This window comes from Phyllosticta citriasiana (assembly GCF_038021145.1).
Source record: "Phyllosticta citriasiana strain CBS 120426 chromosome Unknown IWZ02scaffold_6, whole genome shotgun sequence".
In the NCBI taxonomy this organism is placed as follows: domain Eukaryota; kingdom Fungi; phylum Ascomycota; class Dothideomycetes; order Botryosphaeriales; family Phyllostictaceae; genus Phyllosticta; species Phyllosticta citriasiana.
The window spans coordinates 1,261,031-1,285,450 of NW_027117283.1; the positions used below are offsets into that span (position 1 = coordinate 1,261,031).

At 55.0% G+C, this 24,420-nt stretch overlaps 8 protein-coding genes across 8 annotated transcripts; 3 read left to right on the top strand and 5 right to left on the bottom strand.

Annotated features, from left to right (window-relative positions):
* Positions 1-1,198: 1,198 nt before the first annotated feature.
* IWZ02DRAFT_258845 (molybdopterin binding aldehyde oxidase/xanthine dehydrogenase) lies at positions 1,199-6,074 on the bottom strand. The gene is made up of 2 exons (XM_066763301.1): positions 1,965-6,074; positions 1,199-1,837 (listed from the first exon to the last, which is right to left on the bottom strand). Exons 1-2 carry the CDS (start codon positions 5,877-5,879, stop codon positions 1,283-1,285), a joined length of 4,470 nt encoding a protein of 1,489 aa, XP_066623144.1. The 5' UTR covers positions 5,880-6,074; the 3' UTR covers positions 1,199-1,282.
* IWZ02DRAFT_401664 (uncharacterized protein) lies at positions 5,884-7,817 on the top strand. The gene is made up of 3 exons (XM_066765631.1): positions 5,884-6,542; positions 6,593-6,926; positions 6,977-7,817. Exons 1-3 carry the CDS (start codon positions 6,270-6,272, stop codon positions 7,645-7,647), a joined length of 1,278 nt encoding a protein of 425 aa, XP_066623145.1. The 5' UTR covers positions 5,884-6,269; the 3' UTR covers positions 7,648-7,817.
* Positions 7,818-8,827: 1,010 nt separating this feature from the next.
* Positions 8,828-10,632, top strand: IWZ02DRAFT_258871 (1-aminocyclopropane-1-carboxylate oxidase). Its single transcript, XM_066763302.1, has 2 exons — positions 8,828-9,363; positions 9,427-10,632. Exons 1-2 carry the CDS (start codon positions 9,123-9,125, stop codon positions 10,263-10,265), a joined length of 1,080 nt encoding a protein of 359 aa, XP_066623146.1. The 5' UTR covers positions 8,828-9,122; the 3' UTR covers positions 10,266-10,632.
* Positions 10,633-10,735: 103 nt separating this feature from the next.
* On the top strand, positions 10,736-11,884 carry IWZ02DRAFT_258883 (uncharacterized protein). The gene is made up of 4 exons (XM_066763303.1): positions 10,736-10,925; positions 11,027-11,268; positions 11,367-11,607; positions 11,688-11,884. Exons 1-3 carry the CDS (start codon positions 10,788-10,790, stop codon positions 11,560-11,562), a joined length of 576 nt encoding a protein of 191 aa, XP_066623147.1. The 5' UTR covers positions 10,736-10,787; the 3' UTR covers positions 11,563-11,607; positions 11,688-11,884.
* Positions 11,885-12,125: 241 nt separating this feature from the next.
* Positions 12,126-13,462, bottom strand: IWZ02DRAFT_518628 (uncharacterized protein; the record flags this gene model as incomplete). The annotated part of the gene is made up of 2 exons (XM_066770723.1): positions 12,839-13,462; positions 12,126-12,790 (listed from the first exon to the last, which is right to left on the bottom strand). Exons 1-2 carry the CDS (start codon positions 13,044-13,046, stop codon positions 12,126-12,128), a joined length of 873 nt encoding a protein of 290 aa, XP_066623148.1. The 5' UTR covers positions 13,047-13,462.
* Positions 13,463-13,698: 236 nt separating this feature from the next.
* Positions 13,699-14,172, bottom strand: IWZ02DRAFT_432921 (uncharacterized protein; the record flags this gene model as incomplete). Its single annotated transcript, XM_066766249.1, has 1 exon — positions 13,699-14,172. The coding sequence occupies one exon, from the start codon at positions 14,170-14,172 to the stop codon at positions 13,699-13,701; it is 474 nt and encodes a 157-aa protein (XP_066623149.1).
* A 3,000-nt stretch (positions 14,173-17,172) lies between these two features.
* Positions 17,173-18,213, bottom strand: IWZ02DRAFT_376510 (histidine kinase-like ATPase; the record flags this gene model as incomplete). Its single annotated transcript, XM_066764893.1, has 1 exon — positions 17,173-18,213. A coding segment is annotated over one exon (1,041 nt), but the record flags the coding sequence as incomplete, so codon positions are not given.
* A 796-nt stretch (positions 18,214-19,009) lies between these two features.
* IWZ02DRAFT_376538 (uncharacterized protein) lies at positions 19,010-24,253 on the bottom strand (the record flags this gene model as incomplete). The annotated part of the gene is made up of 7 exons (XM_066764895.1): positions 19,010-19,555; positions 19,604-21,691; positions 21,954-22,427; positions 22,479-23,208; positions 23,266-23,366; positions 23,431-24,086; positions 24,160-24,253. The coding sequence occupies 7 exons, from the start codon at positions 24,251-24,253 to the stop codon at positions 19,010-19,012; spliced, it is 4,689 nt and encodes a 1,562-aa protein (XP_066623151.1).
* Positions 24,254-24,420: the final 167 nt, after the last annotated feature.

Consider the following 24,420-nt stretch of genomic DNA (forward strand, 5'->3'; position numbering starts at 1 on the left):
GTGTTCGCATCTAGCCATGGCGCGCGGCCGACGAGCGCGTTTCGGCTTCGGCGTCGACGATCCGACGGCCTGGGCATGGGCTGCGCGGCCTGTCACTCTGCCACGGACTGAATCAAGAGTGGAGACGACGGACATACATGAAGAGCAGCTGCTGAGTGCCATGTCCGTGATCTCAGCCCGCGCGCCTCGTGCACAGCTGGGTAGACGGAAGCACGAGACGGGAATAAGTTCCTGGAATCAGAAAAGCAAGATTTAAAAAAAAAAAAAAAAAAAAAAAAGGTCGAGGGCGGTCAGTCGACGGTCGACTCGCGCTGGGCGGCAATAGGATGGATAACGGCGTCTTTAGCGCCGTGATGGCACGGCATTTGCCCAAATTGGCCGAGAAGCTTTGGGGTTGGGCTTTTGATATCCGAAGGCTGTCGGTTGCGGTTGGGGCGGGGTCGCCTCGCGGAGCTGCCGCTTTGGGAGCCTTCGTATCTTGTACAGGATAGGATGTACTACTCACTGGAAAAAGCGTCATGGCCCCACCCTCTGCCGCCATCTCAGTGCAACGGAAACAAACAGATTTCATCCAGCTGTCTCTCACGGCGCCAACTTCTCGTCGTCTTTTGTCCCGACCGCGTCAATGGCCATCCACCACCATCAGGGCTAACAAATACCTAAACACCAACAACCTAACGCTTTCGTCATTGGTAATCAGCACAACATCGCTACGGCGCAGCGACACGGTCCGCGAACAAGCTCATCTCCGACAACTAGGTACACACTACTGCACAAGTTGATGGACCGCTCTTTGCTGGACCCAGAATCTGATAGCCCATCAATCATCGACCGGATGGTCCAAGTCCCGCCCTGAAAACGAATCAGATGGATGATCCGCGGGCCTCGACGGTCACGGAGCGGCCCACGCCCCCACGTCGATGAACACAACTCTTTCGACCCAGCAGCGAGTCCGCATCGCCGTGACTCCCCTCGATAAGCGAATCTTGTGTGAGGAGAGCCCTTCGATTTGGTGTTTGGTGCGCGAGTCTGTTCGTCCCATCATCAAGGGCGTCTCCATATCGCTTTACTCTACCGCATCTGTCAAGGCCGACAAGACAAGCGAAGTGTCCCATGCAGCCATGCCGCAGGGCGGAAAAAAACAAGAAATGCTTTCATTCTTCACAGCGTAACCCGGTGCCGATCAGTCTGGGAGCACCCACGCGCTTCCTTGCCAAACGCCAAACCACAACACCGTCAATGCCCACGCTCGCCGCGGATGAAAACTTACACGTTGGTCAAACTACGCCACCTCCACAAAAAATGCCTTCTCGCCATCCTTTCTCTCCACAGCCGACCGTTTAACAATATCGTCGCCGACTGCCAAACGTAACCGCTCTGCCGTTGCCGGTCCATGCAAGACGAGCGGCTCAGTGACGCCTCTCTCTACCCGTGCATCTCTCACGGCCTCCCTCAGCGCGAAGAAGACGGTGGCGCCCAAGAACAGAGGCGGTTCGCCAATGCCCTTGCTGCTCTGCACGCTGCGCAGCTGGTTCCACGTGAGCGCTTCGCCATTCTCATCGATGCGCAGCATGCCCGCGTTGAAGACTTGCGGGATGTCGGCAAAGGCCGGGATCTTGTAGGTGCCTGGGCCTGAGGTGGCGAGGGCGCCATCGCGCGCTGTCCAGAGTGACTGCTCGGTCGTGAAAAGGCCCATGCCCTGGATGAAAGCACCCTCGATCTGTCCGTAGTCAATGGCTGGGTTGATCGACTGGCCAACGTCCATCAAAATGTCGCTGCGCAGTACAGTGTGCGCGCCCGTCAGGAGGTCGAGCTCGACTTCGGAGCAGGCCACGCCCTAATGCATGTTAGCGATGGGATCAGGGTCAGGGAGAGAGCAAAAGCAGGGGGTGATTGATTCGCCTGAAAGCGAATGCGGTCAAGGAGCATAAAAGCTTCTCAACTTCTGGTGGTCTACCACGTACCTGCGTCCAATAGTAATACATTGGCTTGGCCTTCTCCGCATCATACGTGCCCCAAATGTATCCAATGCGAGGCATCTTCCAAAAGCCGTTGGCCGCCAAGTTGACGCGATCGAGATAGGCCGCGTGTGCAATGGTCTTGAAAGCAGCGTCTCGTCCAAACTTGTCCCAGTACGGCTGGAGACGCTGATTGAGCTGGTCGCAGGCGTCTTTGACCGCCATGCCGTTGAGGTCGCTGCCGCTACTGGCAGCCGTAGGACTGGCGTTGGCTGTCTGGTAGCTCTGCGAGTCTTGCGTGTAGACGGCGTCAAGAGGGACGCCCAGCTCCTGCGCCGCAATTTGGCACATTTTGGTGTAGAGGCCCTGGCCCATCTCGGTGCCTCCGTGGTGCAGCAACACACTGCCATCGGCGTACACCTTGACCGATGCGCCCGCCTGGTTTAGGTGGATGGCAGTCGCAAACGAAAGTCCAAACTTGCAGGGGACGAGCGAGATTCCCCTCTTGCGCCAGCGGTGAGAGGCGTTAAAGGCCGCGACATTGGACTTGCGCTGCTCATAGTCGCTCGACTGCTTGAGCTGCTTCAACATCGTCGGCACATGCCAGTCGTCGTCAATTAGCTGGTGGAACGGCGTGCGGTCCCCAATGTTGTACAAGTTGCGCAGTCGCAGTTCATCGACGTCCAGACCAAGTCCCTCGGCGACAGCATGCATCATCTGCTCGGCGATGAACATTGCCTGCGGCCCGCCAAAGCCGCGGAACGCCGTGTTGCTATGGATGTTCGTCTTGCAGAGGCGCCCGCGGATCCACACGTCCGGCACGTTGTAGCAGTTGTCCAGGTGCGTGCAGCACCGGTCCATGACGCCGCCCGACAAGTCTTGCGAAAACCCCGAGTTGGCGTATAGGTCTGCGTCCATGACGAGGAGTCTTCCTTCGCGCGTCGTTCCGATTTTCCAACGCGCCTGCACTGGGTGGCGTTGTCCAGAGGTCGCCATGTCTTCATCACGATTGAGCATCACGCGGATTGGCCGGCCCTCCTTTTTGGCAGCGATAGCGCAGTAGCAGGCAAAGGGCACACTGCGCGATTCCTTGCCTCCGAACGCTCCTCCCATGCGCTTCACGCGTACGTTAATGCGGTTACTGGGGACTCCAAGTACTTGACTAACAAATTCCTGCGTCTCCATGGTGTTTTGCGTCGACGACCACACCTCCATCGACCCATCTTCCTTTGACGGAATCGCCAGAGCAGCATTGGTTTCGAGGTAAAAGTGATCCTGTCCACCAACTCGCGTGACGCCAGTGAAGATGCGGTCGCACTTGGCAAAGGCCTCGTCCATGTTGCCGGCGACAGCAGCTCCCTTTCTGAGTTGGTTTTCGTGCTCATACATGCTGCCGGCCTCGATTGCCTCATCAATGGTCAAAATGGCTGGGAGATCCTCGTAGACAATCTTGACTGCTTTGGCAGCTGCAGAGGCATGCAAGGACGTGTCTGCGTAAACCATGCCGACAACTTGACCATGCGCCAGGACTTCGCTGTCGGCAAAGAATGGCTCGTCCTTGTATTTGGATCCCCACATATTGGCTTCTGCTGGTATGCTCTTTTTGTCAATATAACCGACTACACCAGCCAAGGCCAAGGCCGGAGTCCAATCGATGTCCGCAATCCTGGCGTGGGCTTTTGCAGAGAGGACCAGCGAGCCAAAGAGTTCTCGATCTTGTCGGGGGATATCATCTAGGTACTCTGCCTCTCCAGTGCACTGCTTCAGAGCTGACAGGTGCGGTACCTGCTTGCCGACAACTCGCTGCTCCAGCGGGTTGTAGTCGTCTCTGGTGCCAGTGGAAAGCTCACGATGAATCCCATCGATAATATCCTTGTCGAACCTGCCAATTCCAAGTTCTGCGACGGCTTCGTGCCAGAATCGGAAAAAGAACGAGAGCGCTAATGCTCGTCTGTAGTGCGCCATGCCTCCCGGAACAGTGTAGCTGAGATTGAAATCGGCAGCCAACGCATCGAGACCAGCTTCGAGAGTTGTTGACTCAAACCATCTTTTCCCGAGCAAAGCCTGCTGCGTTTTCTTGGCCTCAACCGTTGTTGGAGCCATTCCCCCGTATGCTAAGCAGACGTCTTCTACATGGGAGCCTTCGTCCAGGCGTACGCGGAATCCGGCCGTGACGATTGCAATGTCGTCGTCTTTTCTTTTGGCCTGCTTGTACGCTTTGGTAACTTCTTTGGCGCTTGCTGGGGGCAGGGGAATGCGTATGTGTGTGATGACACCATCGGGTGGCAGCGTTGTCGTCCTGTATCCGACAAAGAACTTGGACATGGGCAGAGTGATTGAACCTTGTTCTTTTGTTTGGACAATAATGTCCGCACCGGCGGCTAGCAAAACTGGGTTGCCGTCGGAAATAGGAGAGGCGGTAGCAACATTACCAGCCAGCGAAGCAACATTGCGAATCTGGCGGCCAGCAAAGTAACGAAGCTGCTTTCTCAAGGCCTCCAGAGCCAAGGCCCTCTGACCAAGCTTGCTGTATACGACTTTGCACACGTGTTCCAGTTCAGACAATGGAGTGTTTGCGCCCAAGTACAGTTCCGTGAGAGCATCCCACTCGGCATCAGTTTGGGGCACCCTGGTTTCTTGGAGCTCTTCAATGTCTGACACGTAAACAGACACGGCGAAACTGGAATTTTTGAATCTGACTTCGACCTGGACTTCACTGGCACCTCCTACAAGCTTTGCAGAGGGATACGCATTTTTCAGCTGCACAAGCTGCTCCAGTGTGACTGGCCTGAACCATAATCTCCGGTCGTCGCCGAAGCAGAGAGGAGTCTTTGAATGTTTCCAAAGAGAAGGTGGAAAGATGAGCTCCGTGTTGGGTTGATAAGGCTTGAAGATGTAGTGTGGAACTCCTTGCCTCGAAGCAGCAGGGGCTGCATCTAGGGCCGTTTGTGCTTTGGTGTTTTCCGGTTTTGCTCCCTCCTCTTTGGTCTCTTTGGACTTCATTGGCTTCGCATAAGCTGCGCCTGTCAAACCAACATCCACTTCCTGCTCGTCGCCAAGGCTGGCCGCTGCAGATGACGAGTCCGGTTCAGTCAGCGACGAGGACGACGATTCGACAGTTTCGCTGTCGGCTCCACTGCTACTGCTCGAGGGGCTTTTGTCCCTGCAACATCCTCCCGGTTTGCCGCAGGACCCCGAAGAGGACGATCCACAACCGCCCCGCGAAATCTCGGTGAGGTCAAAGGCAGGGTCCTCCTTGGAGTAGGATATGGTGCTTGGAGCTAAGCGACCATTTAGGTCCTCCCTAACGAACGTCTTAGCCGCATGAAGGATAGGTTTATAACCGGTGCAGCGACAGAGGTTTCCGTCGAGGTGGCCCTCATCCTCGATTTCATGCTCGCTAAGGTGGAATTCGCCGGTATCCGGATTGTATGCATTCCTTACAAGAGCATACAGAGACATGACGATGCCGGGGGTGCAAAAGCCACATTGCGAGCCATGGAGTTTGGCGATCCGCTCTTGCAAAGGATGCGGGCTGAGGACATTTCCGATTCCCTCGATGGTGATGATGTGCTTGCCGTCCACACCGACCAAAGGGAAAAGACAGGCATTGACGGCGAGGTACTCTATCTTCTTGGTCCGCTTGGAGATTTTGGGCGAGCTGAGTACGACGGTGCAGGCACCGCAGCCGCCCTCACCACAGCCGAGTTTGGTGCCTTTGAGGTCATGGAAGTCGCGGATAAAGTCGAGAAGAGTCCAGTGAGGGTTGGGGTTGTGGAGCTCGACTCTGTTGCCGTTGAGAAAGAAGCGGAGGGTAGGTGACGTGTAAGTGGTTTGGATGAGAGGTGTCAGAGCTTCGGCAGCGGAGACGTCGGTAGCGGGTCTCCTGGTTGCGAGGGGTGGTTTTGGCAGGGGAGACATGGTCCGTCTTTTGGTCAACAACAACACGACACGCTTCTTTGCAACACGAATTTCTGCTTCTTTTGAGGCAACAAAAGGCGCAAGGCCTTGTGGCAATGCCTCCTACTCCTCCTGAACGTAGCAGCTAACGTGCGGTGCGACAGCCGCGTTGCACCGGCCATTCAAGGCCCAGCCATTACGGATACCGCGCTTATCCGACTCCCACTCCTCGCCCACTCTATTCATCCCATCCTCCACTGTTCCGAGTGCATTTGGTGTAGCTGCTCACGTTAGCCTGCCATTGGCAGCCTCAAAGGTCGAAATGGCGCCGCCATATTTTTTGAACGTCGCGTCGCCCTTGTTCTTCGTCCTGCGGCACCTGGTTCGCGTCGCTTCTATTCATCGCCCGCCATGACTGTTACCAACGGCTCCTCACAAGCCAACAGCAGCGCCAATGGTGCTTCAAGCTATCCTCCTCTGAAAGATTCTACCTTGTTTACGCCGTTCGAGCTTGGGAAGGTTAAGCTTGAGCACCGCCTTGTCCTTGCCCCTCTAACGCGTCTCCGTGGCCGCAAGGTGAGCGACGGTGTGTACGCGCCGTCTGACCTACACGTGCAATACTATGGGCAGCGCGCGTCAAAAGGCGGCCTCCTCTTGACAGAGGCAACTGAAATATATCACCGCGTGAGTTGAATGAGTTTACGCCCGAAATAAACCCATCTAACAACCTCCAGTCCTGCGGATATCCTGGCGGACCGGGTGTGTATGACCCAGCTCAGTTGGCCGCATGGAAGAAAGTCACAGATGCTGTACATGCCAAAGGCGGCTACATTTTCTGCCAGCTGTGGCACACTGGACGCGCTTCTCCGGCAACTTTCCTTGCCGGCCAACCGCCTGTGAGCTCTTCTGATATCCCCATCAAGGGCAAGGCGGCAGATGGCAGCGACTTCGAGGCAACCCCCCCAAGGCCTTTGACGGTGGAGGAAATCCACCATGTCACTGAGAAATATGCTCTTGCTGCCAAATTGGCAATCGAGGAGGCCGGATTCGATGGTGTTGAAATTCACGGTGAGCTTCAATTTGCCCAGAACATTCTTTCTCAACTAACAACGTCAAAGGCGCCAACGGCTACCTCCTGGACCAATTCCTCCACGACAATGTCAACCTCCGCACTGACGAATACGGCGGCTCGATTGAGAACCGCTGCCGCTTCCCGCTCGAAGTTATCTCGGCCGTGTGCGAAGCAGTCGGCCCCGAACGCGTCGGCATCCGCCTGTCCCCTTACAACTACTTCCAGGATACGCGCGACAGTGACCCCAACTCGCACTGGGCTTACCTGTGCCAGCGCATAATCCAGCTGCCGCAGCGACTGACCTATGTGCACATGGTCGAGCCGCGGTTCGACGAGGTGCTCGACCATCAGGCCAAGATGGACGCGCTTGCCGCCTACAAAGCCAATGGCAACGGAAATGAGGCGGAAGCCACGCGTGGGAAGGAGGTTGCATACAAGCCCTCGCTGGCGCCTTTCTCAAAGATTCTGGCCAACGGCGGCGTCAAGTTCTTGACGGCTGGCGGGTTCAGTAGAGACAACTGCACCGTGCCAGTCGAAGAGGGCTATGGCGACGCGATTGTGTTTGGACGCTGGTTCATTTCAAACCCGGATCTGCCAAAGAGGTTGGCCGAGGGACTCCCATTGAATCAGTATGACAGGTCAACCTTCTACGGCGCGGACCCTCCCGAGAAGGGCTACGTTGACTATCCTACTTACGAGGAGACTGTTGCGGCATAGATGGAATGTCTGGCTGTCATTTGGGCACTAGAATGGACGTGAGACGGATTTTAGATCTTTTTCTCCCTTGAGGTACGATTTTCGGACACAGTGGCACCAAAATACTAGTCAATCACGACTTTGAAAATATCTTCAAATCGAGCACCTGCCTTCTCTACGTATCACTTTCCTGCGATCATGGATCAATGACTTTGCCAAAACTTCATTAGAGGGTCTTACATATCTCCACGAAAGAATCGTTGTGTTCGGCGCTCAGGCAGCCAGAGGCCCCTTGCCGATTGAGCCCATCTTCCAACGCGTGCAGGACCTACAGGAACATTCCTGGAACCCTCAACCAAACCCACCCTCACCTCCAATCCCCCGTGCCTTCAGCCGACGACGTCATCGGCTAGTCCACCGTTCCCTGATCCGACTTCCATTCCAAACCTCACGGCTGCCCATGGTGGACGGTGCTCTGAAAATAAAAGAGAAAAGGAAGCCGAGGGCCTCTTCTTGAACTTTTGGAGGAAAGTACATGTAGCTGTCAGGTCTACATCTCGCACGGCAATGGTGATGCTCAGCCGGAGACCCTCGATCGTACTAACACAAGTAGATACATATGAGGTACCGTAGCACGGCAATCACGGCATACGTTTCGTCTCGTTTCGCGCAACGACCGACAGACGCGAGGATCGAAGATCAAACGGAAAAGTCTCAAAAGAAATTGTCGTATGAGATCGCGAGTGGGCGTGTAGCTGCCACATACGGCAACTGCCCTATGAGGTAAGTGAGCTTGCTAGCTCGGACAGGGACCAGGCACCTAGGCTTCGTAACAAAAGTCGTGGCACACGCAAGTATGGGTTCCCGCAAACTGGGCCTTGAATGCTCCTTGTTACTATCCATCATAGACACATAGATAATCTATCCGCGTGTTTGAATGCTCCTTGTTACTGTCCGCCATAGATATATAGATAGGTAATCCATTCCGGTGTATGAGTGCTCCCTGTCTGCGGTGTTGTGTGCCACGACTTTTGTCACCAAGCCCTGCACGGAAAAGGGCGACCGGGATCCCAAGCTCGGAAGCGGGCTGCTCGGGGAGGGCTATCAAGAATGGAGGTGGGGAAAGGGTGAGGTGGGGGAGGATCCCACTCTTGGCCACATCATCTACCACTTCTGCTGCTGTGCGTCCGTATGGCCTGAACTGCGGGGAGCAGCGGGAGCAGGGGTCTCGCGTGCTGTATCTGGAGGTGGACGACAATGGAGGGCGTGTGCAGGGGTTCGGGCTGAAGGTGGGTTGCGCTTTGCTGACACAGCAGCGCCACGAGAGCGCGGCCGACTACCTTGCGCTTTCAATGATGGGAGACCCGATCAGTCGTCTGTTGGTAACTGTGTGGTCAAATAAGTGCGAGTGTGCTGGGTGTTAAGACCACCGGCTGGATTGCCTTGCACCAGCTCTTTGCTGCTGTAGAACGAACGACTCCTAGTCCGGCATCGTGATGGCGGCTTCTGAACCCAACACTTCGCGCAGCCCGCCGCTGCTCGACTTTTCGGTCTTCTACTCGCAGGATCCGGCGGCCAAGAAGAAGCTCGTTGATCAGGTGCGCGACTGCTGTTTGCACAATGGCTTCTTTCAGATCATCAACCACCCAGTGCCCGTCGAGCTGCAGCAAAGGGTCATGCAGTGGAACAAGCGCTTCTTCGACTTGCCGTTGGAGGTCAAGAAGAGCGTTGGGAAAGGTACTGTATTCGGGAGTTCCGATATTATGTCAAATGCGAACTTCTGTGCTGATGCATTAGTAGATCTCAACACTTGGAATCGCGGCTACGAGCTGCTCCGCTCCCAAATCCTGGAGGAGGGCACACTGCCCGAGCTCAAAGAGGGTTTCTTCATTGGCGAGGAGATCCCCAAAACGCACCCTTACCACGTGAAGAAGAAGCTCAACTCGGGCCCCAACGTGTGGCCGTCGACAGAGCTGCTTGCAGAAGTTGAAGACTTCAAGACGACGTGCATGTCCTACTATTCCGCCGTAGTGTCGCTAGCCAGGGACATCCTCAAAGTGCTGGCATTGACGCTGGACCTCGACGAGAGCTACTTCGGAGGCTTCAGCGACGGTGCAGTTGCCACAATGCGCCTTTTGCACTACCCGCCAACGGAGAAGGGCGACGGCGAGGAGAGGCTGCGGCGCGGAATCGGCGCGCACACAGACTTTGGCGCCGTAACACTGCTGCTGCAGGATGAAGTCGACGGCCTGCAGGTCTGGGATAAAGATGTCAAGCAGTGGTTCGACGTCATGCCCATTCCGGGCGCCTTCGTCGTCAACCTGGGCAACCTGATGATGCGCTGGAGCAACGACCGCTATATCAGCAACTTGCACCGCGTCATCAATCGTTCCGGCAGGGAACGATACAGCATCCCAGTCTTCTTCTCCGGCAACCCGGACTATGTCATTGACTGTCTGCCAAACTGCAAGCCCGCGGAAGAACAGGCCAAGTACCCGCCGATTACGGTTGAGGAGGCTGTCGGTGGGAGCTATCGTGAGAGTTATGGAAGGGCCGAAAAGTGGAAGGAGTCGCAGAAGAAGCAAGGTGTGGAGAAGGCAGTGGGCGCGCCGGTGGGAAACCCTGTCGCCGTCGCTTGAGTTTGCTGTTCATTTTGAACCATTTTCTTGGGATGGCGCGCTTTCTGTTCCGTGTTTGGTTTGGCAGTGGGCAGATGAAATCTTCCATGGGGAACCCCAGGTTTTGGTGATCATTCGCAAGTGCCACAGAGAGGCCATGGTCCGAGTTGAAGATGTCAGGATGCGATGATTTGATCGTGATTCTGGTGTTGAAAATTTCGATGGAGATCTCAACTTGAGAGCTAAACCATGTCGATAATGTGGTCCAAGTAAAACCCGAGAAAAGTCAAGGGAGATGAGTAAGAAGTAGTAGAGTTTGGCGGCGGATACTCGGCGGGTTCCAAAGCTCAGATGGAGTTGATGCTGATGAAATGCAAAATGAGAGCGTCGTGAACTGTCGAAATCCAGCAGCTGGCCCGAGCTTCAGCCCCACGTGATGCGCCCAATCCGGGGCCCCGTCGACATCGTTCGACGAATAGCATCACCGCCAACTCCAACCTCACCCGTTTGGCCGTTGGAAGCACCACCAACTTCCAAGCCATCATGTTCGCCGTCCGCCGAAACGCAGCTCGAATTGCGCAGACTGCCCGCGTGCAGCTCGCTCACCAGCCCCGCCGCCTCGCCCACGACTCCCACTCCTCGCACGCCCACCATGACGTCCCCGCCGACGAGCCCTTAGGCGTACGTTCCCGTCCCCGTTTGGCCTTCGCGCGGATCTCAATCCGAAGGGGAAAGGGAAGAGTGAGAAGACGAGCTACAGCTGACGGCGACTGGCGCAACAGAAAGGTTTCTGGATAGTGGTCGGGCTCATCCCCGTCTCCTGGGGCGTTTACAAGCTCGCGCAGCCCGACAAGGACGGCAAGCTGCCGTGGTTCACGCGCATCATCGACTACTACGGCGATTGGAAGGAGCAAAATATGGCCGACCACGTCCTGCACTCGCGCTTCCAGTCGCAGGCCGCCTTCGACAAGAACCTCTTCTTCAACTCCAAGCCGCACGGCTACCACACGCTGCGGACGCCCGAGTACGTGCTCAACGACTACCACCGCCGTCTCAGCCCACCACACTCTACTTTCAAGGGAAAAGAGAAAAGAAAAAGGATATGCTGATTTGGTTTCACAGGATGTTCAACACGGGCTCCCCCTTCAACGTCCCCGCCGGCTTCAACATCGACCTGACCAAGGTCGTCGAGCACTACGAGCGCGAAAACTACGAGGCCCAGCGTCTCAAGCATGAGCAGCTCAAGAACGGCTCCGTGCCCTGCGAGCAGCCCCCGCCGCGCATGGGCGACGCGGATTACCCCTCCCGTTTCTTGTGAGGACAAGCGTGACAAGTGCTGTTGATGATGGGTATGGCGGTTTGGGTGCGTTAGACAGCTGGAGATATCTAGATTCTATGCGGGGCTGTGTGATGATTGGCTGCTGACTGAAGCGGAGGTGGCAGGTAGGTCGGTGTTTTTCTGACGCAGTAGATGTGTGATGGTGGGTAGACAGCATCAATTCAATGCTGAGGGTTTTATGAGATTTTCTGTTCTTTGTTTCTTTCTGGGGCGCTTCTTCTTATGTCCTAACTCCATCTCCACCTCGTCGTTCTCGTTTCCTTACTCTACGTCCATTTTTTAATTTTCCTAGAGACCGCCTGGAGCATCCAAGACTCGCATCGTAGACGTCATGAGTGGATGCGAAAACTCAAGGGATTGACCATTACTGGCCGACCGGAACACTGCTTGAGGCTAGGGGAAGTATACTCAGATACAGTCACGCAGCACAGGAACCAAGTACGGAAGAATCCATGTTCACCTTCTGTTCAGCTACCTAACCACACTCAGGTCCATCCAGTATAAAGCTAAGGACCTTGGGAGCCATTATAATCCGACTCTCTTTACGCCGAGCCGGTCTCTGCCGGGAACGTCGCGACAGCTGGAATGGTCACGCTGCTGGCTGAGAAGGGCCAGACCGTGTCCGTCATGGTCTGCTCCGCCGTGGTCGCCCAGTGGATGCGACGTCCGCCCTCGACGGTGAACGTGCCTTCTTGGACAACTGTGATCGTATAGATCGGGTCCATGCCCACGGTGGTGAGCTTGACGGGCTCCGTGACCATGGTGGAAGCAGTCGTGGGCGTTGAGTCATTGAATGAAGAGGTCTCGAAGACGGTGGTCGAAGTGCTCGTAGAGGCAGTCGAGATCAGCATAGCTTGGCTCATGCCGGGGTAGTGGAGCGTCCAGAAGGCCGTCGTCATGTTCTGATACATGGCGGTCACGGTTTCCATGGCCGAGGTGCCAGCCGAACCACAAGCGGACGTAATGGACACCGTGTGGGTGATGGTGGTCGGCGTGTTTGGGCGGCCCATGCCAGGTATGATGGCGTCGGAGCTCGGGGCGGAGGGAGTAGTCAACGCCTCGACCGTCGTGGTGTTGCCGCTGCTCACAGGAGCCGTCGCGTCGCGCTTGGGGATGACAGTGACAGACGGAGCCGCGGTGACACCGTCAAACGTGAGCAAGCCTGCAACCTGGATCGTGGGAAATGCCTTGACACGGAGCATCGTGTCTTGAGCATGTGTCAGCTTGAGTTCTCAAGTGAGTTGAGGTCACATACCATTTTCCGTAACTTGGGCGAGGATCGAGCCGGAACCAGAGTGAGAGATGTCGGGCATGGTGCCAGAGGCAGAGAGCTCGGTGGGGATGACCATGTTTTCGACGACATAGGACGGCAGGGTCAGGTCGGAGGTGACGGTCGTGAACGCTGAGTCGACGAGGACCACGAGGGCCATCGCCATGACAACGAGGGACATGGAGAGCTTCATGTCGGCGAATTGAACGGCTTTGAGAAGAGTCAAAGAGCGGAAGTCTTCAAACGCCGGAGGGCAAATCGTCAAACGAACGGACAGGTTTGTGGTAGTTGGCGACTAATCGTCGTCGATGACGTTTAAATATGCGCGAGGTGGTAAACGCCATAAGCGAGGGCGCTAGGAGCGGAGGTTGCGTCGCCGGAGGCAGGTGCAGTCTTCTCTTGGACTCTTCTGACCCAGATTACCGTAAGTGGACTGGCGTGAATCAGAGCTGGGGGACTGTGCCAGGCCTTACGAATGCGGCAGCTTAGAAGCACTGGCTGCTGTTCGAGGTATAAGGCTAGAGATCATTCACTGACCTCGCCAACTTCCTCTGTATAAAACAATTCACAGGCTGTCCCGAAGCATCTGAAGAGATAGCTCAAGGGGGTGCCATGTCCAAAAACCAGACAGGATCTAGCACTTAAGGATATCCACAGGATGGAAGCACGCAACTCTCTGTTTAAACGTCTTCTAGATTTTTTGCTGAAAACATAGCAGAACACAATTTCTCACAAACACCCTCCTCCTCTTTCGCCGAAAATCAATCTCCAAAACTTTGAGACAAAAGACAACAAACGCACCGAACAACCTCCAACCCGAACGCCCTCATCCCATGCTACCCCTCCTAAGGCGACCAAGGAAAGCACTTAAGACTAGTAATGCGGCGGCTCATTCCATACGCACCCAAGTTGGGGGTACCAGGGTTGAAAACACTGACCGACTTGCCACGGCAGTAGTTGGTCTCATACAGCGTGCACATGCCGTACAGCTCGGGGCCGACGGACGCCATCTGGTCGTTCCAGGCGTTGCCCAGGTTGTAGCAGTAGCCCGGCGTGAACTGCTTCTCGATGCAGCGCCCCTTCCAGTTCTGCTTGTTGCAGAAGTAAAGCTTGATGGGCGGCGTGCGCTTGTCGTGTGTGTGCCACTCCTCGTCGCCGCCAGTGACGGCGTCGGTCGCGTTGAGCGTGAGCGTGGGCGCGGAGTCGTCCGCGATGAATTCGCCTGGTATGATGGCGTCGGTAGCAGCGGGAGCGGGAGCGGCAGACGTGGACGCGGCGAGTGCTACGAGAACGACGCTAATGAGTGCTTTGGTGTACATGTTTGCTGGCTTGACTTGAAGTAGGTGGGCTGGTCTGTTTCGCTTTGACAACTGGTGTTTGCGAAGTGTGTTTGTAGCGTAGCTGGAATGAGCGTACAAGATTTGGAATGAGTGTATAGGTCGGTGAATTGGCAATCAACTGGCTTGCAGTGAACAACAGACAAATATCGGTGGGTATGAGGAAGCAGATTCCTCGAAACGAGCATCACTTTATAACCATGATAGAAACTCGAAACGCCAAAAATAGAATTCACGTTGACGTGCATGCACGGAGAGTGCACAAAGACGGGGACCGTTCTGGATTCTGGAGCAAAGTGTGGGCGTTGGCTATTGAAACCCCGATTAGGAAGGTCAGTGGTGGTTTACAAGCCTTTTATCCTTGTGTTGACTGACATGGACGTTAGAGATGAGAATGTGACTTGCGAAGGACAAAGAAGGACTTGAAGACAAAGCTCGACGTGCCTTTGGGCAAGTCGAGAAGAAAGAATTATTTTGAAATTGGACAACCAGACAAGATGCCGACGTCAGAGTTGGAATACCGAAGAGTCTCGCCATGTCGGAGCAAACAGCTAGATTTCTACCCATGAGAGGTATTCGCAAACAGATGTGATATCTAGCAAAGGGCAAAAACAACCGAAGTGTCCAAATCCAGTACGCAGCAACGCCTTGCTTTTGAAAGACGAGCAAAACATCCTGACAGCCTGACCAGCAACATGGAACTGTAAGAATACTGCAAATATCAATCAGCAACAAAATCTTCGACCCGGGACACCTTTTCCCCAGCTACACGGCTCGCAGGAAAAGCCCTCAGATGATATTGAGCATTTCATCATCCTCCGCAGCCCCAGCGCGTCCAACACGATCGCTCTCCGGACTCTTCTCTCTCTCGCGCGACAAAGCTGCCGCAACTACCCCCTCGAACACTTCCACATCAACAGCGTCATAGCCTTCTTCTGACCCAGCTCTCTGCACGCACGTCCTCAGTTTCGCCGCCAGCGCCGTTACCATGTCGGAGTGGGCGCAGCGCAGCTCCTCGAGCACAAAGCAGTCGTATCCGTCTTCTGCTTCCTCCTTCCAGTCGGGGCGATCGAGTTGTGGATCGAGTCTGCTCACATCAGCAGCAATGCTGGGGATTGTGTCGGGACGAATCGTGAGACGTAGATTTTGCGTGTACGAGTCGCGGGGGCTGCGCTCCAAAGGGAGGTGTGCGGAACGCGATTTAGTTCGAGTTCGAGTGCGAGTACGAGGGCGGGTTGAAGGGCGAGGGGTGCTGATAGGGCCTTCGTCTTGATGAGGACTTTGTTCGGCGTTTGCGTTGGTTGGTGCAGATTGAGGGCGTAGTTGTCGCGTTTGGTGACCTTGGACACTTGGTGCATGTTGTGTGGGACCCTGTCCATGTTGGTTCCACGACTCGTCCGGCTCTTGCAGTCTTTCTGTTCTGCGGGACACTCTTCTCCGACTATGACCCTGATTGCGAGGGGTCTGATGTTCTTGGTGATTGGATTCTTCTGGATTGAGTGGTAGAGCAGCTGCAAATGAGTTCGTTGTCTGCCGTGCAACCTGCGGTACCTGATCAACGCAGTAGTCTGGATCCATAACAGCAGGCGTGACTGCAGCGGCCTGACGACGTCCCATTCTAGTGGCCATGAAGTCTCGAATGTCATGATTTGGGTCACGCTCCGGGTTGTTAAACTTCGGATCTGGACCGTCGGCAGAGATATGACGCATGCCGTTGCCTTGCCATTCGGAAACAAAAGATTGAGGCTCAATACGTCTGCCAGCTCGCCTTGGACTCGTAGTCGCTGAAGTTTTGGAATTCAGATTCATCATTGGGGACTTGAAGGGCTTGTTCACGCGGCCAGCCGGACGCTTCCTTCGGTTACCTGTTCGCTCTTGCTCTGTAGGTAATGCTGTGTCATTGCAAAGATCCATCGCGTTGTTTGGATGGTTGATGGGCATGAAGCCGCTCCTTGGTTGAATGCTGCTGTTCTGATTTCCTGAGCGAGCGGGACTCACGGTCGACGTTAGCATATGTTGATGCTTACGTGGAATTTCTGAAGATCGCTGAAGACGTCTAATGCTCTGTTCCATTTCAACATCGTCTTGAGGACTAATTTGGTGGGGTGGTGAAGACGCTTCAGGACTTGACTGATGTTCATTTCTCAGCGGCGACGAAAATTTCGGCGTGTTGGGCGGAGCGTTCAGTCGCGCCGGTGACCTCTCCCCTAAAGGTGTTGAGCGCTGGGAGAGCATAGTGACTGGACTACTTCGCGTTTTAGACGAGTTAATTTTCGCAATGGTCCACGGATTAGACAGAGCAACGCCCCCATTCAGATTTTCCACGTCGTCCATATCCACCTCTTCCGGCTCAGGCCGATGTGAAAAGTCCAGGTTTTCTTGTGAAAGGTCTTCCATGTCGAAATCGAACATGTTAGACTTCCAGGTCCGTCTTCTTTTCGGTGGTCGATCACTTGTGTCATCGCAGTCTATTGTTCTACCAGGGTCAGGATCGTCAGCATCAGGTTCTGGAGCACAAGGGTCAGATTCGGCGACGGTATGGCTTGATTCGGTTGAGGGTGTTGCTGCACGAGCGCCCCTTAAGATCTGACGCTCATACAAAAGGCTGAGCTCATCAACGTCTCTGTTCTGATCGAACGGAACGACCTTTGAGGAGTTGACATCAGGATCCGATCGTATTGGGACTATGAAGTCCCTTCTCCTCAACGTCGCCTCATCTTGCAAGCACTCATCCATATTTTCTCGGTGATCAATCAGAGCGACTTGCGAAGATTCCGCACCACTGTCTGGTCGAATTGCAAGTGTGAACCGGTTCTGAGATGTCGGCTGGTCAGGAAGACCCTTTGACGCTTCCAGCCGTGGTGTTCTGAGTCCCACTATGTCTGGAAATGGGGAGTTCTCCTCAACCGAGTCCATCTCGACGTCTCCAGCAGTCTCAGAGAGTTGCGTGAGGTCTTCTTGCTGTTGATCCGGCACAGCCTTTTTGAAGAAATTCTCCACGACCCGCAAGACCAAGCCCGATTCCACAAACAAGACGTCATCTTTGACCGGCTCGACGTTCGGATCGTAGGCTCCTGTTGGACACTTGATGTCCAATCGAAGGAAGGGATCCTTGATGCCCTCAAAAGCCCTTGCTCTCTTCTTTAGCCGTTCCTTGAAAAGTTCGACCAACCTCTTCAGTGTTCCTTTTGAAGTGCCAACGGGCCTCGTATCCACGCTGATGAATTGCCCGGTGCCGCCAATCTTGCTCGCGTCAGCGTCCCCTTTCGGCACCAATCCCTCGACCACGAATCCCTCCTCTTCATGCACCATCAAAGAGCATTGATTTATGCAGCTCAGGCCGAACACCGCCAAGCAGGCGTCCTGCATGGAAGTCTTCCCGGGACTTGGCGCATAGATCCAATTGCCCCTGGTAGCGCCCGCCTTGCCCTTGCCCTTGACGACTTTCAGCTGAAAACGGACTGCTGGCCGCGCCACAGCATACGCCATCATCAGTTTCTTGACCTGCCCAATAAACTTGTCCGCGTGCTTTAACGCTGCCTGTTTGCGAACAGGGAAGCGATCGAAGAAGCCTCTCGCCGTCACTGTCGTGCCAACCGGATGACTCTTGCGTCCAGGCCGTCCCTTGAGCTCGCCATTGCTGCCAACCTCCATGACGGCTCCCACCGGCTCGCCCGCGACGCGTGTTACGATTTGGAGGGTGCCCGCGCTCTCAGCTACCGCGGCCAGCGCTTCGCCACGGAACCCTAGGCTCGTGCCTCCAAGGCGCGCCACGTCGGCGAGGGATCGAATCTTCGATGTGCAGTGGCGTCGAGCAGTAAGTGGGCGATCGGCTGGGGGTATGCCGTGGCCATTGTCGCGAAGTTGGATTAGGTCAATGGTGTTTGCCGAAAGCTCGAGGGTCAGCGACGTTGCATGGGCATCGAGGGCATTGTCGATCAGCTCTTTCGCGATGGCAGCTGGTGTTGTAAGGAGCTGCGCGGATGAGAGAGTGCTGCAGGTTTCGGGCGGCAGAGTGTGCATAGTAGGTGGTGGTGCCAGAGCATCGTGAGCCGCCATGGTTTGATCGAATTCAACGCACTTCTTTAAGAAGATACCACGCCGAATCGATGGAAGAGCAGGAAAAGACGCGAAAGACGCATAGACGGCCTCAATTGGGTGGTTCGCGTGAAGGAGACGGGACGGCCGGAAGACGCGTAGAGGTGACGCCTGGACACGTGCTATCGATGACGTCATCCGTCATCCCCAACAACCGAACATGAACCAGGAACCCGACCGAAGTGGTCCGGGTACCTGCAGGTAACTAAGATACAGTAAGTGGTAGGGTTTCTTGCTTTGTAGTTGTTTGCAGGAAAAAGAAATCACTGAACAAGCTCAATGATGTTGGACACAGCATTCTTCTGCATTAGACCTTATAATCTGGAAGGGGCCACTGTACCTACCTGATGTACTATTGAAATTCAATCGCCCCGTTTGCAAGCAATCAGCGGCAGGACGCGCAGACAAAACCGAACCAAGTATTGTACAGCCAGTCAACCGGTCAGTCAGGCCGGTCCAGCCAAACTTCAGCTCATCCCGTGTGGAAGAAAAAGACGTGAAAAAAGACCTGGGTACAGAATGTCGAGGAATGAAGAGGGTACCAAGGGGAATAGTAAAATTCGCACAAACAAGAAGAGATCACTCCTGCAGCCAATCAATCCTGATCCATCGTCGCCGTAAAGTTGCAGCCCACCATCCATATCTCATGTGTCCGCCGACGCCAATGACGCCCATTCTCATCATGTAATTCCACAAGCGACCTACCTGATTGACCCCAAACTCATGAACTCGTCATTTCGACGTCGTCTCCTTTTGACTCGCGACCGGCGGCCTTGGAACCAGACTCCACAAGCTCCATGAATTTGGCCTTCCGAGAGTCGACGACGTCCTTGTCAAGGTCTTTCATCCAAGCGTTGTTCATCACGAGTTTCTCGTGTGCCAGATTGGAGCGGTTTTCCTTGACGTGCTCCATCTCCGTCAAACCGTCCTTGCTACCGCTGCGCGCTCGGTCGTTCTTAACCAAGTACTCGAACGAGCCAGGCTCGAAGACGATGTGGAATCTTTCCAGACTGATTCGGATGACCAGGTTTTCTTGACTCCGGTCGATCTCGTCAAAGCGTTCGTCTTGCTCTTCATCGTCTCCGGGAATGTCCCGTCTAAGGACCGGCCAGCGGACGCGACCATGAGGCACACCTTCGGTCGGAGCAATACGCGTGTAGGAAGAGAGATAGGCTCGCCATTTTTGCTCGTGACTGGCCTGCTTGGCATCGAAAGTGGGTTCTTCCCGTTTGAAAATCATCACGCGGGCGACGGAATTTGGTTTGTTCTGTTCATGTCAGCAAGTCATCAATGAAATCAAAATTGCATTACTCACATAAGTAATCTTATAAACGTCACCGTCTTTCGAGTACTTCTCAACTGTTCTCCGGTAGTTGAGCTCGGCGTCGTGAGTCGTCTCCTCCAGAGCACGATCCTTGCGGAACAGCTGGTAGATATCGTAGGTCTTGTCTTTGGAATCGCTGCTGAGAAGCGCAATAGCAAACCTAACCAACGAGCTGAGAAGCTTGTCAAACGAGTAGAGCTGCCATCCGGTCTGGAGGTAGTACCGCCTAAGCGTCTCCTCAATCTGGCCAAGCTCAATCTCACCCTTGATCTGATCCATGAACATCTCCAAGACTTGCTGATAGTAGTTGGCCATCGGCGAGGTATCGCGGAAGAAGTCCTCTGGACGCTTGTCAATGAGGTTGAGATCCAGGGCAGGCTTCGTCTGCTGCGCCCTCTCGACGAGCTCATGCACCTGATCCTCGTTTCTCTTGAGGTTCGCGAGACGTTCATAAAGAATGACGAACATCCGGAAGAAGCAATATATCGGGAGGTTGCAGTACATATTATAAGTATCCCGCCTGTAGGGGCAATCGGGAGCAATGTCCTGGACATCCATGATATTGCCGTCGATGGGGTGCTCGAGCCAGCGATCTGAGGTCGCATTGCTGGTCTGTGGAGCCTCTGCATCATCGGCCATCTCTTCATCGCCTGCCGATCCCGCCTCGGGAGTGCTGCCGCGGCTGCCAGACGCGACGCTGTCGTCGGCGTCTTTGCGCGAAGCCTTGCCGCTCCGGCCGGGATCAAGGACTCCACGGCGCAGATCTTGGGTTTTCCCATTGACCTTGTATCCACGACGCGAAGGCTCCTCTATCCCGCCCATCTCGTCATCCGTGTAGTCGGATTGAGGAGACCCGATGGCGTGGTCAAACTTTTGCGCATCTAAGCCAAAGAAGAGAGGGACGAACTCCTTGACAAACGTGTAGAGGCGGTGTGATTCGGCAGAGTTGCTATTCTCCGCATGCATCAGGAGCAATCGAGACGCATCCAAGAGGACATCGACGTCGCCGAAGCAGTATTCGAACTGGTACTTTGGTACAGGGAGACCTTGTACCTCGCGTTGGCGCTTCTGCTCTTCGTATTTGACCTGGATCTCGTTCTGCAGAGTCTTTGCCTGGAACTGACGCTTGTCGGCAGCCTTCGCACTCGCGCTCTGATGGTCCAAGCTCTTCCAGAAAATCCTCTGGGTCTGCTCACGCCACACCTTCTCCCACTCCCGCTGGGCGGCTTTCCATTCCTCCAACTTCTGCTTCATGCGGTTGAGGAGGACCGGGATTACGGTGTACGGTGTGGCAAAGAGATGCTCGATGACTGCGTTGCCGCGCTCGCGATTGTAGATCTTATAAATAACTCTCTTGAAGATGGTCTCACTCTGGCCGCCTAGATTAGATGGTAGTTTGAAGGCGATCCTCTCTTCGGGGCTCATGTTGATGAGTTGCTGAGCGATGGGCTCTAATTGCTGAATAGTCCGCACACATGCTTCGATAGTGTGATCGTAGTCATGACGCTCTTCCTCAATCCTATGCAAGCCCTCCTCAAACTGATTCTTGCGGTGAGCAACGAACCCGCTGTCTTCGGAAGCCCAGGTAGGGTGAGAAGCCCATTCGTCGTTCAAGACAGAATGACACAGTTCATCGCGACCACTGCACGGCCGCATCTTTTCCGCACGAGGCAGCTGGCGGTAGCTGGGACCTAGACCACGGCAATTCGACAGGGCGACACGGCCACTCGGAGGCTTGGGACGGTTCTCGAGCTTGTCTTCTTCCTTGTCGAACTCCAAGAACTTTCGAAACCAATTCATGAGCTCTGGATTGCCGCCAATGAAGGACTGCGCGCGGTGTAGCAGCAGAGACTTGTCGATGAGATCATTGGAGAAGAGATTGCACAGCTTGAGAAACTCGTTCATGGTATTCTTGTTGCTGATGTACTTCTTGACGCGGTCGAAGAAGGCCAGCTCGTCGGACTGGGCGGCGAGCGTCGTTGTTGGCAGCATCGGTTCTGGTGGCGCAGGGGTCAAGGTCGGCGAGACAGCTGGGCCATCGGCGATACCTGGCTGCTTGGCGCCATGTTGCTTGGGCCGCTTTGCAGAAATGTATTAGCGACGCTGTCAATGCAACTAACAAACACAAGGAATTCAAGGTCTGATAGGCCAAGCAGTCTAAACTCTGAGCATGAAGGGGTTTGCTCAAGAGGATACATAGACACAGAGAAAAGAGTCTTCAGGGGCAGGTAAGCTGAAAAAGCTGTTGGTAGGTAGGGTAGTGTGTGAACAGCGGAGCCGAGCTGGTCGTCCAGGTGGAGTTGGTCCGTGCGACAACATAAGCAATCAAGAGAGCACTTACCTTGCCCATGCCCGCTCCCATTGGAAGACCGCCTCTCTGACCACCAGTAGCTCCATCTGCCGGCATAGAAGTCGGCATCAGTGTTGAACTGGCTACAGTTCCCTGTCTGTCTCCCCGTTTCCTCTTGTTGTCGCGGCTTGCGCTTGGCGTGGGAGCGAAGTTGCCGACAGGAGGCAAACGTCCAGGACCCTGCTCGTTCCGAGGGGTGTGGTGCATTTGAGGAGTTCCACCGGGCTCGCCGCGGACGTTGCTGAACATGTACTGCTCCTCCGCCTGCTGCCTTGCCTGGGCTGCTCGGTGTTGAGCAGCGGATTCTGGTAGAAATTGCTTGAAATCCTCGAGAAGATCGGGGGCCGAGTTGAAGAGCTGCGTGACCTGAGCGTAGACATCTTGTATGGGCTTTGATTCTCGCTGGTAGGTCTGGAGGATCTCTAAAAATTGTTTGTAGATGTCCGGTTGGGTCGCGAAGCGATTCTAGCTCGCTTGTTAGTTTCATCAGCATCTCAACTTCATCTCAACACGCACCTTGATCTTGTTCACGTAGCTGATTGCATGGTTGAATTCGACAGGTCCCTTCTTGTCCAGTCCGCCTGGCGCGCCAGCTTGCTGGCCCATGGCGCCAACGCCGTTCATGTTTTGACCTCCCATCTGGTTGGGGGCTCCACCTGGTGCAGACATAAGGTCAGGCCTGTTCAGCATGCCTGTCGCAGCTGATACGGCGTTGCTCAACTGGGACACCCCTCTCTGCTCTTGTTGATGCGCGAGCGCGGCAGCAGTCATTGCAGCTTGTTGTTGCTCTTGGACGTGCATGTCCGGAGAAATCGGCGCTTGGCTGGTTTGGCCTTGCTGAGGAGGAAAGTGAGCCTGCCCAACTGGGCGGCTGGGACTGAAAACGTCGGCACCGCCCCCACCCTGTTGCTGGGGTTGCTGTTGGGGTTGCGGCTGCTGAGTTGATGACTGCTGGGCCCACGCCGCTATGGGCCCGCGGGAGTTTGCGTCGTAAAACTGCTTCTCGGCATTATTTGCGCCATCACCATTGACTGGCACACTGCGAGGATTCGACAGTGGACGAGGAACAGGCATCGAAGAGACCGTAGTCCCCATTGGTGTAGTGACCCTGATCGCATTCGGGTCGCCGCCCGTTCCACACTCAATCTTATAGCCCGGTGGAAGAAATGTATTGAAACCTTGGATGAGGTTCGGATGCCCTGCGAAAAGCGTCGAAACGCGCTCGATCACACCCGGGGTATCAATTCTGCCACTCGCACATTAGCAATTTTCTCGCGACGCTGTCAGTACTCGAGTAACTCACGCTCCACTCTTAAAGTCTTTCATGATATCCAAAAACTTGTTGTAAACGTCAGGGTGCTCGTGGAACTGGACCTTAACCTGATCAAGATAGCTCAACGCGTCCTGTGAAAAATTAGTCATTTTCTCACCTGTTTTGCAAACGACCAAGTTTGCAGAAATAACTCACATTCAAGATCGGTTGCTGTCCTTGACCCATGGCCAAGGACTGCTGCATACCCGGTGGGCCACCAAAGGGCACCATGAGGCTTTGTTGAGCTCCCTGAGCTGGATGTTGCATGCGAGGACCACCGTCACTTTGCTGCTGACCAGGACCAGCACCAAAAATTGCAGCCGGGCCATTCGGTCCACCCATGGAGGATGGGAGGGAGTTTGGTCCCATTTGAGACGAGTTGCCCAGTATGCCATTTGGGCCGTGCATGGCACGCACCTGTGGCCCTACAGCCACTGGCTGGTGCAGGTGGACGGAACCAGCGTGATTCTCGTGCGTTGCTTGCTCAGCTTGCTGGCGCTCTTGTATCTCGCGATCCCGATGCTCCTGCAGAGCCACTTCCTCTGCACGCCTGTCGTCCCTTATGTCTCTGCCCCGCTCACTGTTTTCCTGCGGTCCGTGGGCCAACTGCTGCTGTTGTATTTGACCGATCCCGGGAAGGGAATACCCAGGTCCTTGTGGCCCAACTTGATGTGCCTGCGGTCCGACGCCTGGATCTTGGGAGGAGGGTGTTAACCGTGACGTCTGGGCAGGCGATGCTTGTGACGATTGGCTCAACCCTGCGAGACCAGGTAGGTTATGCCCCGATGGCTGGTTCGGCGAGAAGAAGGGCGCTGTATAATGCCAGTATTAGTATGTTGTTTGGCTGAACAACAACATAGCTGGTGATGGTTCAATTTTGCTTACCGTTGGGAGGAGGAAGGACGGTTCCGCCACTCTGCGCAGAGACTTGCTGCGGAGGCTGTTGATTGGGAGGGTTTGAGCTGTAGAATGACGGCATTAGCTTCATGACGTGACGGGATACCAAGCTCCGGCGTTGGTGTCGAGTCTTGCAGCATCCACAGTCCAGCCTGCGTCTGCCCAGCTGACCCTGGGTAAAGGAAACGCTTACCCAAACCCACCCATGGGGCGAGAAGCGTGCGCCTGCGCTTGTTCATTGTTCTGAGA